Consider the following 22278-nt stretch of genomic DNA (forward strand, 5'->3'; position numbering starts at 1 on the left):
ATATGGAAGGCAGACAGACTTTGTCTCTCTAGTTCTCCATCTTGTGACTCAGCCCCTGGTACCTGGGAAAGGCCATTCTCAGGAAATGAGGGTGACTCCTCCAGTAGTGATGGCCTGTTCTCCTTTCTCCTTGCACCCCTACCCTCCCTTCAGCCTCGGCTTTCATCATAGCCATGCTCCTGGCCAGCCTCAACAGCTGCTGTAACCCTTGGATCTACATGCTCTTCACGGGCCACCTCTTCCATGAACTTGTACAGCGCTTCCTCTGCTGCTCCTCCAGCTACCTGAAGGGGAACCGTCCAGGGGAGACCAGCGTCAGCAAAAAGAGCAACTCATCCACCTTTGTCCTGAGCCACCACAGCTCCAGCCAGAGGAGTTCCTCGCAGCCATCCACAGTGTGACCAGGCTGGGCCAGGACTGCCTCCAAGGGCTTAGGTTGTGCCAACCTAGACAGTCCGCCCCTTGGTGGGTGTGCGTGTGTGTGTGTATAAGGTACCTTTCAGTTTGCACTCTTCTGCACCTTGGGGTAGCTTGAGTGGGATAAAATCCTGACCCGGGTAGGAAAATAGTCTCCATGGTAGAAGATGATGGGGGACTCAGCCATCAGACAACCCCTGGATCTCCTCTGGCGTCCTATAGATGTTTATTTACCCTGCCCCTACTGCTGTCCCTGGCTGGTAGATGTTTTTGTTTTTGTTTTTGTTTTTTTTCTTCTTTTTTTCTCCTGGACCTATCATTTCACTCCAGTATCTTTTTACTCCTTTATTTTGGGATCTTGTGAAAAGTGGTAAGTATAGGATTGGTAACACCCTGGGTGTGGAAGCCTAGTGTTCTAAGCTCAGAATAAGGAGCAGGAATGGGACCTCAGATGTGGAGGGTGGTGCTAATGTCCTCCTGCCTGACTTCAGAGTGTTTACTTTTGCATGGACCCATTCTAGCATCCTTGGGCACCAGCATGTCAGAAGGTGGCCCTGGGAACAGAGGATTCCTTTATGAAACCATTTGGCATAGGCAGCCAATTAAAACTTGTGTTAAAAATGTTTAAGAAGCTAATATTTACATGAAGCAGTTAGGAAAGAGAAAGAAACAAAAGGCATCCAAATTGGAAAAGAGGAAGTAAAACCCTTTGCAGATGGCATGATTTTGTATGTAGACAATTCTAAGGAGTTCATGCATATATACAAACCTGTTAGAAGTAATAAATGAATTCATTGAGGTTGCAGGGTACAAAGTCAATTTGCAAAAAAACAGTTGTATTTCTTTATACTAACAATTAACAATATGAAAATGAAATTAAGGAATCTTCCCATTTATACTGGTATAAGAAAGAATAAAATAAGAATAAATTTAACAACAGAAGTATAAGACTTATACCCTGATAACTACAAAATATCATTGAAAGAAATTGAAGAAGACTTAAATAAATGGAAAGATATCCTATGTTCGTGGATCAGAGACTTAAATTGTTAAGAAGACAATACTATCCAAAATGATCTACAGGTTCAATGCAGTCTCTTATCAAACTCCTAGTTGGCCTCTTTGCACAAATTGATAACCTAAAATTCACACAGAAATGCAAGGGCCCCAGAATAGCCAAATGATCTTTTGAAAAAGAACAAAGTTGGTGGATTCATACTTCCTGGTTTCAAAATTTACTACAAATCCATGATAATCAAAAGAGTGTGGTACTGGCGTAAGGATAGACATAAAGATCAATGGGATGGGCCAGTGGAATAGAATGGAAAGTGCAGTTATAAACTCTCATGTTTATGGCCAATTGATTTTTGACAAGTGTGGCAAGAGAATTCAATAGGGGAGACAGTCCGCTCAACAAATGGTGCTGGGAAAACTGGATATCCACATGCCAAAGGATGAAGTTGGTGAAGGGAATTAAGAGGTACAAACTTCCAATTATAAGACAAATAAGTCACAGTGATAAAAAGTATAGCACAAGAAATATAGTCAATGATATTGTGATAACATTGTTATGTGACTGCAGTTACCATGGTGAGCATTGAGCAATGTATGGGATTGTTGGAATTCTATGTTGTACATCTGAAACTAATATAACATTGTATGTCAACTATACTTCAATAAAAAAAAAAGAATGAAGTTGGACTCCTACCTCACGCTGTATAAAAACTAACTCAAAATGCTTCGAGCCCTAAATGTAAGAGCTAAAACTATAAAACTGTTAGAAGAAAACATAGGCATAAATCGTTGTGACCTTGGATTAGGCAGTGATTTCTCACATATGATTCCCAAAAGCATAAGCAAAGGAAAAGTAGGTAAATTAACCTCATCAAAATGGGGTACAGAACTTCTGTGCTTCAAAGGCCACTGTCAAGAAAGTGAAAAGACACCTCACAGAATGGAAGAAAATATTTGTGAATCACGTACTCAGATCCAGAATATATCAAGAACTCTTAACACTTAAGAATAAAAAGCCGATTTTTAAAGGCGCAAAATATTTGAATGAACAAATAAATAGACCTATTTTTATATCCTCTCCAAGGAAGACATAAAAACGGCCAATAAGCCCATGAAAAGATGCTCAATGTTATTGTTCATTAGGAAAATGCATATTAAAGCCACAGCGAAATGCCACTTTGCGCCCACTAAGATGGCCGTAATCAAAAAGATGGGCAATAACAGGTGCTGGCAAGGATGTAGAGTAACTGGAACTCTCATACACTGCTTGTGGGAATAGAAAATGGTCCAGCCACTTGGAAAATACTTTGGCTGTTCTTCAAAAAGTTAAACATAGAATTACCATATGAGCCAGAAATGCCACTCCTAGGTATTTACTCAAGAGAAGCGAGAGCCTATACAAATACAAAAAAATTGCACATAAATGTTCATAGCACCTTCATTTATAATAGCCTCCGATGGAAATAACCCAGATGTCTATCAACAGATGAATGGACAAATATGGTCTCTCTGTATGGTGACATATTATTTGGCTATAAAGGAATGAGTCCTGTCACTCTCTACAACACGGATGAACCTTGAAAACATTTTGCCGAGTGAAAGAAGCCATTGCAGAAAGCCACATACTGGATGGGTCCGTTTTTGTGAACTGTCCAGAACAGGCAAATCTATAGGGCAGGTTAGAGGACCATGGTTGCCAGGGGCTGGAAGTTGGGCTGAATGGAGAGGGAATGCTAATAAATGCTGGATTTCTTGGGGGAGGTGATGACAATTTTCTAGAATTAGTGATGATGGTATGTGAGTGTTTAGAATATGTGAAAACCACCGAATTGAACATTTAAAAGAAGTTCACAAAAACAAATGTTTACCAACCAAATTCGGAGATGACCGGCTGGAAGGATGAATTCCTTAGAATCTCCCTGAGCTTCTTCTATTTCTGTGACTTACCATGTAGGAGGAACAGTTACTCAGTTTTTCTGCAAGAGATGGTGTTTCCAGTTTGGCCAAAGCTACCAGCAGTGGTAATACTCCCATCCTGCTCTAGTACCGGCACAAGTGATGTCTTGGGCTGCAGACTGTTGTGTTTTATTTAGAAGGGCATTTCACCGAAGGTCTCAAAGGTTTTACTCACCTGGTAAACACATTCTCAAGTGTCCTGTCAGCCCTGAGGAAGGATATGACTGTGCCCAAGAAATACCTTTGGTTGTTTAATACACGATGTTCTAGATCAGAGGTTTTTCGATGGGGAGTGGCCAACTCATTGGTTCTTTAGTGCACTTAAAAAAAAAATGTCTATACATATTTTTGTGACTCACTGTGTTACAAGCAAAAGCACTTCCCAAAAGCCACAGATTCACTTTCTATATGCTCTGTCCTCTTCTCCCTCCACACTGCGTGTGCACACAACACACACATTCTTGCACATAGTAGAAGAAGCTAGCATGGTTTAGATGTTCAGGGAGCAGAGAGGCATGCCCTGGAATGCCAGTATTCAGACTCGTACCATTTAATACAAGATCTTCAGTACTAACTGGACACTGTGAATACCAGGTAGTCCTCGCTCTTTGGGAGGCTAACAGGAAGCTGATTTGGGGTCTTCGTGACCATGTATAGGACCACGGGGGCACTCTGGGTGCAGATGCAGCCTTGATGGGGTCTGTTGGCAGTTGAGCCTCCCTGCTCACCAGCCAGAGTTGCCCTAGTCTCTGCTGTTCCCGGGGAAGTTGCTGCCCTAGCAGCTAACAGAAGCCACTGGGGGCCACGGGCACAGCAGATCAGTGGCATTCGGTTTCAGCAGCACCCATGGTTCTGCACCCCTCCCCTCCCAATCTTGTGCTAGAGACTATCTTCACCCTCTCAGTCTTTCTCGAACCGAGTCCTGAGCTCGGTTGTCTCTGCCCTCCTTCCCCAGACACCCCACCCCGAGGTCTGCATACACCTTCTCCCACCGCGTCAGACCCGTCTGCAAACCAAACACATGGCTGGAGCTGCCAATAAATTGGAGCATGTAGGTTTTCTTCTGCAATGTTTCATTATTCTGATGGTCAAAAGTGAAATGTGAACACTCGAAGGCTCTGAGCCTCATTTCCTTAGGCCCTGAAAGACATAATCTGTCATACAATCTGTGCTCCTTTTTGGATGGATCTGTGGGCTACAGCTGCACGAGGTCACCCTTTACAAATATCCTGGTTTCGAAAGTGCTTAACCTTTTCTATTCGAGTGCAGTGAAACACCACTAGATGCAAAATGTGAATTCCTCAGTTTTGTCCTACTGCAGTGACTTTCTCTGGTACCCTCATGGACTGTGCCAGCCGGTGCCTGATGTGGCCAAGAGCAAGATGTCTGCTTCATTAACTGCTTTATAAAAGGTGCACTGTATAAACATTTTTCCCCCCATACATTGCTTTGCCCTCTTTCTCCCTCCCTAAAATGGTGATCATGCCTGGTGGCTGGTGGGCTTGGATTCCCCTGCAGGGCTGCAGAGTTCTCTGCCTATGACAGAAGGACCCCAGCCGTGTGGCTGGGGTGGGGGTAGGGGGACCCGGTCCCATTGTTTGCGGTCATGATTTGTCAAGAGTTTTGTCGGAAGATGCTGTAAGTCCCAGGCACAGACCTCTTGTGTGATATACCACACCCACTGTGTGCCACTGTCTAACTCTGGAGAGAATAGGATTTTAGATCATCACCTCCAAGGGACCCTACCACTTATTTCTTCCAGTGAGATAAGGGGGCCACCTGCAGAACCACAAATGGGTTCGTGTTTTTCCTGGGCTCCACTGACTCACACTTTGGAGCTGGGACCTTCAACCTGCCTTTTGAGCAAGAATCCCTGATAAGCTGAATGTAGCATGTGAGAGAGAGAGAGAGAGAGAGAGAGAGAGAGAGACACTCCACCTCCTTGCTCTGGCCTCTTCCCATTATGCCCTCAGCATGCTGTTCTGCTATTTCTCAAGGAGATTCCTGGAAGACACAGAACTCCTTATGCATCTTAAATGTGTGTCCTTTCTCCAGTTCTGGGAACTTCATGGGTAAATGAGTACCTGCTGTAATCTGCCCCTCAAGAAAGAGAACAAGCTTGGAAAATTGGAGTTTAAGTCAAATCAGGTTATAGAAAGTGCCAAAGTGGTGAAAAATCTCTGCAGAACCCAAGATTCCAAGTCTTGGGACCTATTGACCTCAAGAGATGTTTGAAGGGCAGCCCCTTCGAGGAGGATGTAAATAATGCCGCCTCCAAACCTTTCCAGCAGGAGGAGCCTGGGCCCACAGGGTCCACCTGAGAATGTACAGAGCCCCAGCACAGAACAGAGACAGGTGGGCTGGAGCTGCTGTGCTCTAGTGATGGCTAGACCTCCCTGGGCTAAGCTAAAGGATGACAGCTGCAGTGTTTAGTAGCAAAAATATGGGTATCTGCAGCTTATTTTAAAATGCATAAAAAATAAAAGTGTGTAAAGAAAGCTGAGGTTGGTGGATGGAGAGAGATGTGACAAAGCAGGAGCAGTAAAATGGGCAATGTCGAGCCTGGATGGTGTGCATTCAGGTGTTCACGGCCGACCCTTCCAACTTCCTTCCTGTGTTTGAAAATTGCATAATAAGATACTAGAAAAAACAAAAATGAGTAAATTTTAAGGCTGAGATGGACATTAGAGATCGTTTTATGGATGGTAAAATTGAGGCCAGAGAAGGCAACTAGGAGGAGAGACAGGACCAGAACTGAGGCTGCCTGTGCCCTATCTCCCAATCTGCTCCACGACACTGCCCCCCAGTACTCCTTGGGTTCATGGCCAGGCACCAATGAGGCGATGCCTCTGAAAACCTGCTGCGGAACCATAATTTTATGAGACGAAAGTAAGTATTACATGGGGGGAAAAAAAGGTCAAGTGGGATTGGAAGACGTTGCCCTGAACAGTTTTCTTTCCTGCAGAACTTGTCAGAATCTTTAATGTACTGCTGTCTATTGAAAATCTCTGAGAGAAATATAGAGCATTTTCCAAACAAATTTAATCACAAAAGCCACCCCTCTTTTTTTCTGAGGACTAAGTTCTGGATAACACTCTTGGGAAAGTATCTGTAAAGAATGTAAGATTGCTGGTTCTTGTCTCCCCAGTGGGGTTAGGTGAAGAAGAGGTGGGACATGCCCTTGCTATTGTTTTTTATGTAGTGAGTCCACACCTGCACAGATTGGGCCATATGCCCTCATCACATCTCTGAAGGCTGAAGGTGTACACATACCAAGCAGCAGTGTCAGGGCCTTGGTATCTGTGGAGTCAAAGGGGAGGTTCAGAGAGTTTTGAACCCAGGCCCTGCCCTCGCTGGTGCCCAGGGAGGGACTCTTGCCCCTTCTGGCCCACGGGCCACTTTCTCCTGTTGGTGACTGCTGGCCAGCCCAGGGAAATAATCCCCTAAGTAACATGGGGGAGCAGATACCCAGCAAAGAAGAAGCCCAAGAGAAACCGAACTCTGTTCTGATTCTTGAATTTGGCCCAGAGGAGGGCCAACCAGCTTGCTCCACTTGTTTCTTAGGGCAGCAAACTGTATTTTTGAAGCTCATCAGGGCATGCACCTACCTTATGGACACACAGAAAACACAGCATTCCCGAAATGCAACCGAAACCGTTTATTGGAGCCACCCTTCTAATGCCAAGAGTCACTGGTAGCTTTCCCGGGCGGCATGCACGGATGGGTTGACCCCAGGTGGGAACCGAGTGCTGGTTTATGCTGTTACAGTACAAGTGAATGCAAAGACTTGCAGTAGCTGCCTCTTAGCAAATTATCGTTCCTCATGCCCGGTCACGGAGGCATCTAGGTGGGGTAGGGGGCAGAGTGAAGGGCCACTGTGCTTCTGTGGCAGGGCTCTTTTCTTGCTTGCTTCCCTAAACTGTGTGTCTTGGGGGGGAAATAGCAGTCCCTAAAGAGCAAGCGCTCACCAGCAGGCCCATGGAGCAGTGCCGTGGGGGGCCAGCCTGGCCTGACTCCCCCTGCCCGGCCACCCCCCTCGCCCCCACCTGGCTTTACACTTCCTTCCGCAGCATCACCTTGATGTTGCTGCAGATCTGGCCCAGGGCGGCAAAGAGCGGGTTGCAGAAGGTACGGATGCAGAGGGAGTAGATGTGGCTGATGCACTGGATCTCAATCAGGTAGCTCTTAATGCATGGCACCACCGCCCAGATGTGGCAGAAAGAGATGCAGGCGAACAGGAAGCCCCAGAGCAGGGCCAGCGGGACCCCCAGCAGCGTGGACAGCAGGCGGTAGCACCAGTACTTGGAGACGGTGAAGGTGGTGTAGCTCACTTTCCACACGCCGTCAAAACTGTACGTGCCCACAGGCTCTGCGATCACGTCTTCGAAATCCACCTGCGGGGGCGGGAAGGACAAGGCCTTAGGTCACAACATCCACCCACTTCTGCGCTTCTGTGGGCCAGCATCACCCTCTGGGCGGGGAGTGGGGGGCTTGTCTCACCCGACGGCTGGGCCCCACCGCCAGGGATTCTGACCCAGCCCAGCCGGGGTGAGGCCCAAGACTGCATCCCTGACAAGCTCCAGGGTGATGCCAGGGCTGCCCTAGAGCAGTGAGGCACACGAGCTGGTCCATCCCCTTGTCCTGTGGGTGGAGAAACAGGCCTCGGGATGTTGAGTGACTTGCTTAAAGCCAAAGTAAGAGGCAGGCCTAGAGGCATGGTTCTTAAATTCTGTTCTTTTACGATCCGGTCCTAGTCATCCTGGGGGTAAGAAAGAGGCCTCTAGCTAGGCTGATCCTGAAGATAGCCAGGTGGAGGGAGGCCCGTGGCTGAAGAAGCATACTGGGCACTCCTAGGACCCAATGGGATGGACAGCGTGTGCCCTCCGCCGATGCAGGTGCTTCCGGAAGGCCAAGTGCAAGCCCAGAGTGGCCAGAGTGAGGCCAGAGAGGCCTGGCCAGACAGTCACTGGGAGGAGCAGTCTCTGAAGGCTTTTGCACACTGGATTGACCAGATCTGAGCTGATTTTTTTTTAGAGGTTATTTATTTATTTATTATGAGAGACACACAGAGAGAGGCAGAGACACAGGCAGATGGAGAAGCAGGCTCCTTGCAGGGAGCCTGATGCGGGACTTGATCCCAGGACCCCAGGATCACACCCTGGGCCGAAGGCAGATGCTCAACCACTAAGCCACCCAGGTGCCCTGATTTTTTTTTTTTATTGAAGTATAATTGATAATATAACATCATATCATTTTCAATATAATGATTGTCTGTATATTTGGGAGGTGATCACCCACTAAGTGTAGTTACCGTCCGTCACCACACATAGGTGACAAAATTGTGTGTGTGATGAAAACTTTTGAGTTCTGCTCTCTTAGCACCTTTCACATGTGTCACACAGTATTATTGTGAAGTATAGTCACTGTGCTGGAACCTACGTCCCTGTGACTTATTTATTTTATAACTGGAGGTTGGTTCCTTCTGACCCCCTTCACTCACCACCCACCCCCGCCTCTGGCAACCACCATTCTGTTCTCTGCTCTCTCCTCTGAATTTTGAGCAGCTGATTGGGCCGGTGGAGGCCGGGAGAGAGGACGCAGGTGGGGTCCAGTAGGGAGCTGCGGCAATAGTCCAGGTGGGACGTGGTGCCAGGCTGGTTTGGGGTGCTGGTGGCGGGTTAGAGAGGTGCGCAGGGCTGGGAGCTGTTGTGGGATCTGGCATGAGGCAAAGTGAGGGCCGTGCTGTCCTGGCTAGTAAAGGTGTCTGGTACCGAAGAAGGCCGAGCAGGCCCCAAGCACCCTAGTCCTGCGGCGACCTCAGACTTTCCTCTCTCTGTTCCCCCACCGGCCCACCTTGCAGCTGGAGGGAGCATGGGTGCTCACAGAATCCGGTTCACACGTTCCACTGCAAAGGTGGCTGAGGCCTCATTTGGGAAGTGGGAAAAAATAATCAGTATACTCGAAAAAAAAAAAAAGGTTACTCTCAGCCAAGTCATTTAACTGACCTTTCTTGAGCCCCCACTACGCATTAAACAGCATCATAGCTGCTTTCTTGTCTGCAACGTCCTTTAGCACCACTAAGCCTTAGTTGTCATGTCTGTAAAATGGGAACATGACCATCTTCCGTGCTCCTGGGCCATTTTAATAAAAGCTGGTTGAATGAAGGCTCAAAATCATCAGACTGTGGTGGGAGGGGTCACCTGTGGGGCCTGGTGGGGCCAGATCTTAAACACCACTCTTTCAGGGGCAGCCCCTTCCCTGCTTTTGTTGGGGGAAGGAGGTCCTCTCAATTGGCCACAGAATTACTTTTCAGATTACTTTTCATTATAAAATGACAGCCACGTTGCAGAAAATTCAGGAAATAGTAAAAATAAAACAAAAGTATCTCCAATTTATATTTCTCTAATACTAACAGTGTCATTGCTTTGGTGCTTTTCTTTCCAGGGTAACTTTTTTGAGGGGGAGAGAGTGGACCTAATCATGTTGTAGGTACAATGGGGCGTCCTGTTTTCGTCCCATGACTAGACTGAGCTCCTGCCCCATGCCCCAGATCCCTGGATCCTCCTGGAGGCAGCAGGGGATGAGGTCTCCCCCAGGGGGTGATATGTTTATGGGAAGCAAAGTTGACAACCTGGGATTTTGGGTGATGTGAAAAGCTGACTCAGGGAGTCAGGAGCGCCTTCCAGAACTCCTGTAAATCTCGGCCTCCAGCTTTCTCCGCTGGGGTTCAGCAGAGGTCATTTAACCTCTTAAAGTTCCCCTGGATGGAAGGCCAGGGCTGGAGGGAAGAATATAAATATGGTCCTCATCTCAGAAAGATGGTATTTATTCCTAGAGGGCTTCCAGGAGGCGGTGATGGGCTGGGAATTCGGTGGACAGTGAGGTTTGGAAGCAGAAATGGAAAACTGGTGTGCTGGACATTTGGAAATGAAGGCCCAGGTTGGTTGAGGAACATCTCATGGCTGTGGACAGTGGATGGAAAGGGCTGGTATCTTCTCTATTTGGTTTAGATGGGGCAAAAATTCAGAGTTGCCGTTTCTTGGGGGAGCTTTCAAATTGAAGAAGCTGGAGAGGATAGGCCTGGGGAACCATCCCGACCCTGACCTGGGTACACCCGTAGTGGTTCCTGAGGTTCAGTTAGATCCCTAGGGCCTGGGTCCTGTCGATGGAGGAGTTCCGACCTCTGCAGCCTGCCCCTCCTCCACCACGGCCGCACCCCAGCCTGATTGATGCCTCTTAGCACCCAGGCTGGCTTCTGGAGCATGGTGCAGCCCCAGGAACTCTGCCAGCAGAAGGAGCTATTAGGGCAGAGGCGTGCCCCCCAGCCCTGGTCCCAGCAGGCGCTTCCTCCCTCCTGCACTCTCCTACTTAGCGCCTGTGGCCTCCCTGCCCTTCTTGTGGCTGTTCTCAGGATGGTGTCTCCCCGCCTCTCAGGGCAGGTGGCCCAGAGGTGGGAGGCAGGGCCCAGACTGATTCTAATCTAAGCTGTCCACACCAGCCCAGCCACGGTCAGACCTGGAGGCGGATGTTGGCTTTGCAGCATCTAAGGTCCAGTCCTTGTCCACCGAGACACCTGCCCCCAGGCAGGGCTCCCAGCCCTTTGTTTCCAGCCACCGGCCCTGCTCCTCTGTAGCCCAGCCCGCTTTGTTCATTTAGTCCCACGTACTCTGACTTCAACGCATTTGATTATTTGTGTCTGGCCTCTGAGAGGCGGCCGGGTGGGAAAGAGCCCTGTGTGAAGTCCCACTGCTGAGGCTGGGGTCCAGCCCCCCTGCTTATTGGCTCTGTAACCGTCAGCAGGTGGACTGAGCTTTTCTGTGCCTCAGCTTCCTGGAGTCATCTCATAAAGTTTGTTGGAGGATTAAATAAGTTAAATAAATAAGTTCTGAATGCCTAGAACACTGCCCGGCCCAGAACAGCTGATTAATAACAACCGGTAACTGTTGTTGGTGGTTGTTACAGAATGTTGTCCCCAAGAGGACTTTAGAGCCCCAAAGGTGGCCTTGCGCACCAGTGCAGGCGCTGCTCTGATGAGTGACTTTGGCAGATGACTAACCTCTTTGAGCTTCACTTCATCTGTAAAATGGATTTGCTATTTCTTAAAACCTTGTTCTGAGAAATAGAAATAATCATCCATTCACCCTGCACCCTCTATTCACCCACCCATCCAATCTCTCATCATCCGTCCCTCCATCCATCAATCCAAAGATCTACCCATCCATCCATAGACATCCATGCATCCTTCCCTCCATCCCTTCAAACACAGATTTATTCAGCACCCACTCCGAGGCAGTGCTCAGCACAGCGCCTGGCACATGGTAGGAGCTCAGTGACAGGAATTCTTGGTTCAGTTATTCTCAAGTACCTATGAAAATACATCTCAGAAAATCTGTTGACACGCCAGATCCTGGTACATTAATTCTGCAGCTTCCCTCGGCATAATTGGGTGTGTGTTCACGCACACCTCAGCCTGCGCTGATGAGTCCTCTTTTCCCTCATTTTCTGTTTACAATAATAATCCCACTCCCAAGGACCTCTCTGCCGTGTCTTTTAATGAATATTTCTTCGCAAAAGACATCGGCGCTGACATTTGAATTATTCCCCCTAATTTCCTTTGGGCACCGTGCATCGGGCGACGGCTTCGTTTTCTGGGAATCGGAAGATGTGCTCTCAGAGGGATGGGCTGTGCTGGCAGGCCCAGCTGTTCCCCCAACTCGGACTGAGCACTGGGACAGCTTTGGTCACAGTGCCTACTTTGGGGAGATATTTTTAAGACCCGACTCAGGCAGGTCTTAGGCCGCCACGGCAGTATATCAAAAGCACACAGTGATTTCGTTTCTTAATTTGTCTGGAGGGAAGATGACTTTTTCTGGGAGGGTGGTGGGACGGGAGCTGGACCCATGGCAGAGCCTCAGGGCTTGGTGTGCAATTGGTGGGAGGGTAAGGGGTGGGAAGGGTGAATGTGGCTGCTCATTCAGTTGGTGTCCCCTTCTCTGGCATATTTATTTTTGGAATAGCAAGAGAGCCGGTTGATTAAACAGAATCAGCCCCCGCAGCCCCCGCAGGCTCCCAGAGGGTGGGGAAGGGTGCTGGACAGCAGGACCAGGCGTTGCCGGAGGGTTCGGAGAAGGCCAGCAGCCACCCCCTGTCAAAAATACCTCCCCAGATTCCTGTATGACTCAGTCCTTGGGCATCCTGGGCCCTGGACAATTCAGATAGAGTATCTGTGGGTGGGGAAACTGCTCTAGGCAGAGGCATGGGCATCTGGTGCCAGCCTCCACTTGACCACTGAGTTACTAGAGGCTTGGAGCATGGTGCTTTCCCTCTCTGGGCCTCTGGTATGTTTCTTTTTGTTTTTTAACTCTACACCAAGAGGATTGAGCCAAGATCCCTAGTGACTCAGAGTTTGATTTGGAGTCAGAACACCCGGGGGGGTGGGGGGCTTAGTTTTGCTGGGATTTGCTTCGTTTTCTTGCCTAGTACCTTGCTACTTAAAGGGTGGCCCATCGCCAGTCCCCTCTTCCCAACAGGGTATGTATAGAAGTTGAGAGTAAGCATTTAGAAATAGTCACCGAAATCGGAGCCAGTGATTTTATGTCTGATAACTCATAGTAAGAAAAATTGGTGCTTACATTGTAGATGCCTATTTTTCATTCCATTTCCCTAGTAATTAATTTCTATTGAATTTTATAAAAGCATCAGTGTTCAGCAAATTGAAGTTATAATAATAAAAGTGGCCCTTCACCCAGATAATTTGAGAAGCACTGGCTGATACAGTAGGAAGCTAAAATGAGGCGATAGCTGTAAAACAGCTGAAAAATGGCAAAGCTTTGCTTTTTGTGTTATAATTGGTAGTAACAATAATAGAATTCTACATAACATGGGAGAACCAAAGCAATGCTCACAATCTGGCCCTTATAAGATGTTGGTTTCTGGCCATGTATCTTATACTTGGTAATTTGCCAGCTTTTGGTGGGTAGTCATCCAGAGGTGACCCCCAATTAAGTCATGGCCCTGAACATTTAAGCCCTTGCCTCTTCTTATCCTATACTAAGTCTGGGCTTGCCCTATGACTCACTTCAATCACCAGAGTGCAGTAGAAGGGGTGCCGTGCCAGGTTCAGAACTCAGACTTCCAGAGGCCTGGAAGTTTCTGCCTTGGGGAGCCCTGAGCTGCCATATTAGAAGTTCACTTTTATACCCTGATGTAGAGACTGGTGGCATTCGAAGTACATTACTATCCTCTGCTCTGGGGTATGGCAGAGAGGCCACATGAGGGAGAGTCCCAGTTGTCCCAGCATCCAGCCCCACCTTCCATCCATCCCTGCTGAGGCCCCAGGTGACTGCCACCTCTGGAGAGGCCACCGGTGAGAGCAGTGGAGCTGCCCAGCTGCCTCTTGTTGACTCCCACAACTGTGGGAGACCATCACATGGTGGTCGCTTTAAACCACTGAGTGTGGGGTGATTTGTTACACAGCAGTAGGTAACTAACACAGTGTGTCTTTAGGGAAAACTGGTAAGAACTCTGGATTCCAAGTTTATCATCTGCAGGACAAGGGGACTTGTTTGTACGTGCAAGTGCAAAACGTTCACCGGTCCCACCAAATAGGAATTTCTGGTGCCAGGATCCAGGAATCTGCATTTTAACCAGCAACTCAAGATAGTGGACCACATTTTGAAAAGCTAGATTAGTTAACACTTAGGAGCCCCCATAGCACTGAATTATAAATACCTCCATGTGAGTTACCAATGCCGCCCTTCCTAGAGGTACCTGACAGAGGACAGGACATTTCTGAAAGGAAGAAACTGCCAACATGGGATGGGTGGCAGCTTGGATGACCTTCTATGACCGGTCTCAACCTGCCCCTCTGCTTTCTCTTACAAGTTCTCTTTCAGATGCACTTGGTCCTGTCATTCTTCTGCAGACAGAGTAACAAAGAGGCTCCATGTGTCCCCATCTTTGCCTCACCAATATGACCCATGGCTTCCTGGAAAAGTGCTGTAATCCATTAGTAACATTTGCCATGGACGTAGGTCGGGGAGCGGCAATACCCATCTCTCACTTTTGCCAGTGACACCCAACATCCTCCATATCATGGCTTTTGCTTATCTTACTCCCTCTTCTTCAAAAGCCTTATTCACATTTTAATTTTCCCCCCATTTTTTTTATGCACCTGGGTTACTGTGTCCCCATGGAGCTGGCTCCTGATTTTCTCAGATGAGAGTAAGGTCTTCCTCTGTTAAACCCCATGACCCTTCATCAGGCACTAATTTATGGCGCTCAGCACCTTCCTCCAGATATTCACATTACTTTAGTCTCATCCTCTCTGTTAGGTTGGATTCTTCTCCAGAGGAAGTACCAGGTCAGTTTCATCTTTCTGCAACAGGGTGTCCAGATGGACCCAAATCTGGAGCAGAGTTTGCGGGACTGGTGGCTGCTGGGTCCTTTCAGGTGTTTCTTAGCCTGAGCTGATAGGCAAAGGGTGTGGTTTGAGTGTGTTTCTGAGGGGGGAGGGTGTTTTGTGGCACATGAAGGTTGGAGGTGGCACGTGAACCATATGATGGGCTGGGGTCATGTCAAGCCCCCTGCCCTGTTTGACGCTGTGTAGCTGAGGGGAAAGCGGCTGGAGCCTGAGGGTGAGGAACCCATGGGGTACTTTGGGCTTGAGCATTTCTGCTTTAGGGTCTGGGTGCCTTGGTGTGGGTTAGGGAGACAGCCCTGAGCCCTCTCTGAAAGCACTCAGAGGCCTTCGAGGTGGGGGTGCAGCCCAGCAGGAATTCATGGGCAGGAGGGCTGCAGGTTTACAATGTGGGTCTGAAGGGAATGGTGGAGAGCCCCGCAACTGTTGCCATAGCCTCACATCCCCCAGAGCCTGGCATGAGGGCTCACACATGGTGGGTCGGTCGTGTTTGTCACCGTCTCCTCTGAGGCAGCAGAGGACTTGGCACACAGTAGGCACTCAGTAATGATTCCTGGAATCAGTGTTCTCTGAATGGCGGTGACCATCAGGGGTGGAGGGAAGGGGGTGGCTCACCCCAGATCCTCAGCTCTAATCCCCATAAGCCTCCCTGGTGCCCGAGACCCAGCCCCGAACCTTGGGAGCCACGGTTCAAGTCTGCTGGTCTGTGTAGGGCTCTCCCTCTGCCTTTGGCACTCATCTTCCATCCCGGGTTCAAGGGCAGTACCAGGCCTTCCTTGAGGAAGTTTGGGGAAGTTTTGAGTCTGTAAAGTCAAAAGGCAGTGCCTCTGGTCTGCTGGCGTCAAATCTACAGACACCGTGGGTCTATCTCCTGCTTCCCATCCTTGGCTTTCTGTGTGAAACCTCAGCACCTGCTGACGGAGGAGGCAGGCCTCCCTCTTCTCCACCCAACCTCTGCTTACCCCAGGACTTGGGCCAGAGAGGGAGAGTGATTTCCCTGGAGTTACACAGGGAGCCTGTGTCAGGGCCGGGACCAGAACTTGGGTCTCTAGCTCAATCTTATTCCAGCATCTTACTGTGTCTTGCACCCTAGCCTTTTCACCTGTTAGCACTGGTGCAACCACCCTGACGGGTCCCTCCTGAGTTTCTGCTTTGCTTGTCTTTCTCTCCCTAAGTCTCACCCCCTCAGTTCCTTTTCCTCCTGCCTCCCTCCATCTTATCTTTGCCCCAATTGGTTTAAGAAGCCGAGGTGCCCCAGACTCCCATTTGGACAGACTGCCCAGGCCCCCTCCTGGCCAGCTCTCCTGTCTCTTTTCTTTTCTTTTCTTTTCTTTTCTTTTCTTTTTTCTTTTCTTTTCTTTTCTTTTCTTTTCTTTTCTTTTCTTTTCTTTTCTTTCTTTCTTTCTTTCTTTCTTTCTTTCTTTCTTTCTTTCTTTTTCTTTTTCCTTCCTTCCTTCCTTCCTTCCTTCCTTCCTTCCTTCCTTCCTTTCCTTTCCTTTCCTTTCTTTCTTTTCTTTTTTTATTTGTTTTTTTTTTTAATTTTTATTTATTTATGATAGTCATACAGAGAGAGAGAGAGAGGCAGATACACAGGCAGAGGGAGAAGCAGGCTCCATGCACCGGGAGCCCGACGTGGGATTCGATCCCGGGTCTCCAGGATCGCGCCCTGGGCCAAAGGCAGGCGCTAAACCGCTGTGCCACCCGGGGTTCCCTTCTTTTTTTATTTGAATGAGCCAGCGAGCAAGTGAGAGAGAATGCACATGCGCAGGGTGAGGGGCAAAGGGAGAAGCAGACTCCCCGCTGAGCAGGGAGCCTGATATGGGGCTCTATCCCAAGACTCTGGGATTAGGACCTGAGCCAAAGGCACCTGCTTAACCAACTGAGCCACCAGGCCCCGCTTTCTTCCTTTTTTTATTCTTTCACAGACAGTACACAAACCTAAAGTCTACTCCAACCGGTTTGTGCTATTTATCTGACTCCATTTTATGATCCTCATTCTGAATTTCAAAAGTTTTTCATTCTTTAGTTATTGAAAACGAAAGAAAGTCCAATAACTCCCTAAACCAGAGAACGTCCAATAATATATATCAAATAATAATCTCCTCTCCACAAGATTATTTGCAGGGTCTTTTGCTTAGCCTTTGAGGGATGTTTTCTGGGGTTCAGGAAAGACAGCTCTCAGCCCCTAGCCCCCGGGGAAGTTGCATAAGCAGCTGCATCTGTGTGGCTGCCCTCATCCCTCCCTCGGATTATAACCTGGACCTGGAGCCTGGAGCTGGCTCACCCTGGGCTCAGTAGGGCCTGAGAGCCTCTCTACATTTGTCACCCGTTTTTGTTTTGTGTTTCTAAGATTTTATTCAGTTATTCATTAGAGACAGAGAGAGGGAGGCAGAGACAGAGGGAGAGTCAGACTCCCCACTGAGCAGGGAGCCTGATGCGGGACTCGATCCCAGGACCCTGGAATCATGACCTGAGCCAAAGGCAGATGCTTAACTGACTGAGCCACCCAGGCGCCCTACACTTGTCACCTGTTGTGGATCTCTTTCAGAAGCCACATTCTTCCTTGGGGTCTTCTTCTCCATCCAGCAGCCAGCTAGGGATCGCCAGAGGGGAACCTGGATATAAAAGCTGGCCCATGGCTTAGTTGTCCTGCCCTGCAAGTTCCTCCAAGCCCCAGCTCAGTTCACACGTGTCACACCCTTGCTGCATGCCAGGGACTTTGTTAGGCACTTTCAAAACCCTTGTTTCATTTATTCCTCACATTATACTTTTATTTGCACAGCACTGCTCTGAGAGTCCTTTACCTGGTGGAGGTAAATGATATTGCACTCATTTTACAGAGGGAAACTCAGGTCCTGAAGACCTAGGTAACTTGTCCAGGGCTGTTGCTTTTAGGTAGAAGAGAGTAAACTTGAAACTGAGTCTTTTGGGATCCCTGGGTGGCGCAGCGGTTTGGCGCCTGCCTTTGGCCCAGGGCGTGATCCTGGAGACCCGGGATCGAGTCCCACGTCGGGCTCCCAGTGCATGGAGCCTGCTTCTCCCTCTGCCTGTGTCTCTGCCTCTCTCTCTCTCTCTCTCTCTGTGACTATCATTAAAAAAAAGAAAAAGAAACCGAGTCTTTTAAAGCCAAGTTTGGGACTCTTACTTCCAGACCACACTACACAAACCATGATAAATACTATTTTACATTTATATAGCAATTTCCCCCTTGTGGCACACTGGGCTATAAGTACCCTATTTCCACCACTCATGATACAGATAAATACACTAATCGCAATTTAATATGAGCTTTAATACGAGTAATTTAATATGGATAAATGCTCTGAGGGAAATTGGGGCACAGAGGAGGAAGCTACTATGCCTGGAGGAGCTAAGGAAGGCTTCCTAGAGGAGGTAACATTTGAAGTGGGTCTTGAAAGCTGAGCGGGGCATTCACCACAGGCAGGAGGGTGCTGCTGGTATCGACAGAGGAGTATGTTCTGGTTGGTGTGGCCTGCTCCTGGTGTTGGAGCTGGAAGGTGAAAGAAGAGGGTTGGAGCCAGATTGTGTTGGGGCTTGAAAGCCAAGGAGAGAAGTTAGAGTTTATCCAGCATGGGAGATATCCCACCAAAGGGTGACAGCATAGGGGCTTTGCCTCGGAGCAAGCCCGGAGCCACGCTGTCTAATCCAGTGGCCAGGAGCTTTGAGCACTTCACCTATGACCAGTGCAACAGAAGAACTGTATATCTTGTTTAATTTTAATTCAAATGTAAAAAGTGATACTTAATTCCGAGATTGGAAAACTTTTAAAAGTATTTGGAACTATTTGGGCACAGGAATCGATTTCAACTGTGTATATTATGAGATTTTAATACAGGACATGATTCCTTTTTTTTTTTATAAGTATGGCTTTTTAAAAAAAGATTTTATTTATGTATTTATTCATGAGAGACAGAGAGAGAGAGAGAGAGAGAGAGGCAGAGACACAGGCAGAGGGAGAAGCAGGCTCCATGCAGGGAGCCCAACGCAGGACTCGATCCTGAGTCTCCAGGATCACACCCTGGGCTGAAGGTGGTGCTAAATCGCTGAGCCCCCCGGGCTGCCCCAGGACACGATTTCTAATACATTTGGAGTCTGAACTGATATGCAGCCTAAGTGTAAGCTACATGTTAGATTTCAAAGATGAAAAAAAAAAAAACAAAAAACAGACCGCATAATAGTGCACTGATAATTGTTTTATATCAGTTACCTGCTTCAATGATATTTTTTTTTGAAAATATTGGGTTAAATAAAAAAATATCTTGAGAATTAGTTTCTCCTGTCTGTTTCTCCTCTTTAAAATTGCAGCTTTTAGAAAATGTAAAGTGACATGGGGTGATGGTATCATGGGTCACATTATATTTCTATTGGTGGGGGCTGATCTGGGATTCGGATGCGTTTCATAGGACCCGGGGGCCCCAGGCACCGCCCTTTTGAGAGCCCTTCCAGTGACTCTAATGCTGGTGGTTAGGCCCTCTGCTTCCAGGAATTCTGCTGTAGAAGGACCCTGTGGCTAATGAGTGGAGGTTGGAGTGAGGGTGTGGGCCTGGAGGTGGCCAGGCTGCTAGTGGCATCCAGATGAGGAAAGAGGCCTTGGGGGAGACTCCCCAAAGGCAGGGTGACTGTCCTCTGAGCGCTCCTTTCGGGAGCCGGGAGCCCTCCGAGAGGCCTCTGCCCCGGCCCGGCCGCAGGACCCGGGGTCAGGTGGGGAGCTGGCCCCACACCAGGAGCACTGGACATGGGGCGGTGCTCTGGGGAAATGAGTGCCCCCAGCCGTGCCGGGAACTGGAAGCCACCCTCTGGAGATTAGCCCCGCGCCCACCGTGGAGACCGCAGAAACAACCCTGGCGCCGAAGAGGACCCAAGCTGGCCACCCGCGGCCTTCACCCTGGGCCAGGCCAGGAGCTCCTGGAGGGGCCTCGGGGGCTCCAGGCACTGCCCCTCGGGGACCTGCCTCGGCGCCCCAGGCACCCCCGCGTCATGTGTGTGCGGCTGAGGCTTTGCTCCTGTTTATGCCAGACGTTCTTCGGGGTGTCACCTGCTGCCTTTTGAGGGAGGATTTGGAGAAGACGGAGGCACAGGGCGCCGGGGCAGGGCAGCGGGTTTGGGCGCGCCGCCCAGCAGGCCCGCCGAGCCTACCTTCACTATGTCCTCGTTGATGTTCTTGGGGTCTCGGTTCACCAGGTCGATCTCCTTGAAGTGGATGTCCTTGACGATCTGGGCCTCCAGGTCTGTGTGCTCTTCGGCCATCATCGCGGGGCTGGGGGCCGCAGGAGGGGACCTGTGCCGTGTGGCCGGCGGGGCTGAAAAGGCTCGGGCCAGGGACACGGTCCCGTGTCCCCAGACTTGTGCCCCTGCCGGCTAAACAGGCCCCACCCAGCGTGCCAGCTGACAGCTGTCCCGCATAACTCCGGCCTGCCTCGCGCTAAAGCCTCTGTGGCAGGCCTCCAAGCTAAAATTAAGACTGGAGCTCGGCGGGAAGGCCGGCACTCCTCCCAGGGCTCCCCCGGGGAGCGGGAGCCGCTGCAGTCCCCCCCTGCCATCAGCCTGGGCAGCTCTGGGGGGGGGGGGGCAGCTCTGCCTCCTGCCGCCTGTGAGGTCGCACAGCTCCCCTCCCTGGTCCACTGTGCTCCCGGCCAGAGAGTAAGGGTCAGGGGCTGCGCTGCCCCTGCGGAGAGGAGCTGAGCTCCCCTGGGACAGGGCTTCGGGAACTGAAACGCTGCCTGTTCGGATTCTCACTGGAGGAGGTAGCACCTGGCCCTGCTCTGTGGTGGCCTGCAGCAGGCCCCTCTTTCCCACTTCTGGGGCTCCCCCTGGAGGGGAGCTGTTGGACTGTGGGGTGAGACAGAGAAGCAGACCGCTGATGGGGCTGCCCACCCTCCCCTGCCTTTTGATGCCACGTGGAGGGCACCTGAAGTCCATGTTTATGCTGCCCTTTGCTCTTCCCCCGGTGACGGTTTCCAGGGTGCCCGTGGGCCCCAGACACTGCACAGGCATCCATGGGATGTACCTCTACCAGGTGCCTGCTCAGTTTTCCTGGGTCCTCAGGCATCACTGGAGGCCTCCACAGTGTAAAGGATTAAGACTCTGAGTCCCCAGGTGCCAGGGCTGTGCATCCATTCCCCCATCCTCCTGCTCATTCATTCAGGATTTGCTAACAGCTGGGGATGAACAGACCCATCAGGCTCTGTTCCAGCCTGGAGGAGCTCGCTGTCTAGGGGGGCAGACTGATTAAAAAATAAGTAATCACAATAGGGTGTGGCAGGTGCTCCAGATCAGCGATATTTTACAAGGAACTTGCTTTAAGAGGTCCACAGGAGGCAGTAGCTCACTCTGAGGGCATCAGGGAAGGCTTCCTAGAGGAGGTGGCTTTAGAGTTAGGTGTTGAAGGACAAGCAGGAGTTCACTACCTAGAATATTTCAGGTGAAAAAACCATAGGTGGGCAGCCCGGGTGGCCCAGCGGTTTAGTGCCGCCTTCAGCCCAGGGTGTGATCCTAGAGACCTGGGATCAAGTCCCACGTCGGGCTCCCTGCATGGAGCCTGCTTCTCCCTCTGCCTGTGTCTCTGCCTCTCTCTCTCTCTCTCTCTCTCTCTGTCTCTCATGAATAAATAAATAAAATCATTAAAAAATATATAAAAAAGAAAAACTATAGGTGTCAGAGGGCTGGTGAGAACTAGGATGCTGAGAGGTGTGCAGTGGCCAGGGCCTGATTGTCTGGGGGTGGGGGGGGAGGCAGGAGATAAGGCTCAGCTTGGGCTTGGGTGGAAAGGAGCCAATGTGTCATACTAAAGAGTATCATTTTTTTAAAAGATTTTATTCATTTCAAGAGAGAGAACAAAGCACAAGCAGGGGGAAGAGAGATACAGGGAAAGGGGGAGGAGGGGCCAGGGATAAGAGACAGGGAGGGGCAGAGAGAGAGGGAGAAGCAGACTTCCCACCAAACAGGAGAAGCCCTACTGGGGCCTCCATCCCAGGACCCTGAGATCACAACCTGAGCCAAAGGCAGATGCTTAACCATCTGCTTAACCAACGGAGCTACCCAGACGCCCCCTAAAGAGAATGGATTTTACAGACGTATCGGGACGCCATTGAAGACTTCAGAGCAGTGGAGGGTGTTCACTGGAATAGTGGGCCAGGAAGATCACTGGTGGTTAGAGCTAGGTGAGTGGGAGGCAGGAAGACAGCCAAAAAGCTCGAGGCAAAACACTGGGTTCTGTCAGTAATTGTGCCTGGCTACTATCTAATAAGATGCAAAATACTGGCGGCTGGTGCAAGGTAGGGGCGTCTGCCCTCTCACGTAATACAAATAGATAGCTCAGAACTACTGTGGCGGCCCCATTACGTTGTCAGACTCCCGACTCCATCTTCCTGTTCTGCTACTCTCACAGCTGCCTCATTGGCACCAGGTGGCTGCCGCTCTTCCAGCCATCAGATGGAAGAGGAGGAGGGAGC

At 49.7% G+C, this 22278-nt stretch overlaps 2 protein-coding genes across 3 annotated transcripts in view; one reads left to right on the forward strand and one right to left on the reverse strand.

The window, feature by feature from the left end:
• The window catches only part of OXTR (oxytocin receptor), a 26704-nt gene extending 19116 nt beyond the window's left edge, over window positions 1-7588 (forward strand). For both annotated transcript variants that reach the window (XM_077857978.1, XM_077857976.1), the window contains exon 3: window positions 154-7588. In XM_077857978.1, the coding sequence (XP_077714104.1) occupies window positions 154-401 (248 nt within the window). In that variant the 3' untranslated portion in view covers window positions 402-7588. The remainder of the gene's footprint in view (window positions 1-153) is intronic.
• Window positions 7022-20282, reverse strand: CAV3 (caveolin 3). The gene is made up of 2 exons (XM_077857979.1): window positions 19964-20282; window positions 7022-7781 (listed from the first exon to the last, which is right to left on the reverse strand). Exons 1-2 carry the CDS (start codon window positions 20075-20077, stop codon window positions 7440-7442), a joined length of 456 nt encoding a protein of 151 aa, XP_077714105.1. The 5' UTR covers window positions 20078-20282; the 3' UTR covers window positions 7022-7439.
• Between the last annotated feature and the right edge of the window lie 1996 nt (window positions 20283-22278).

This window comes from Canis aureus, chromosome 19 (assembly GCF_053574225.1).
Source record: "Canis aureus isolate CA01 chromosome 19, VMU_Caureus_v.1.0, whole genome shotgun sequence".
Lineage (NCBI taxonomy): Eukaryota > Metazoa > Chordata > Mammalia > Carnivora > Canidae > Canis > Canis aureus.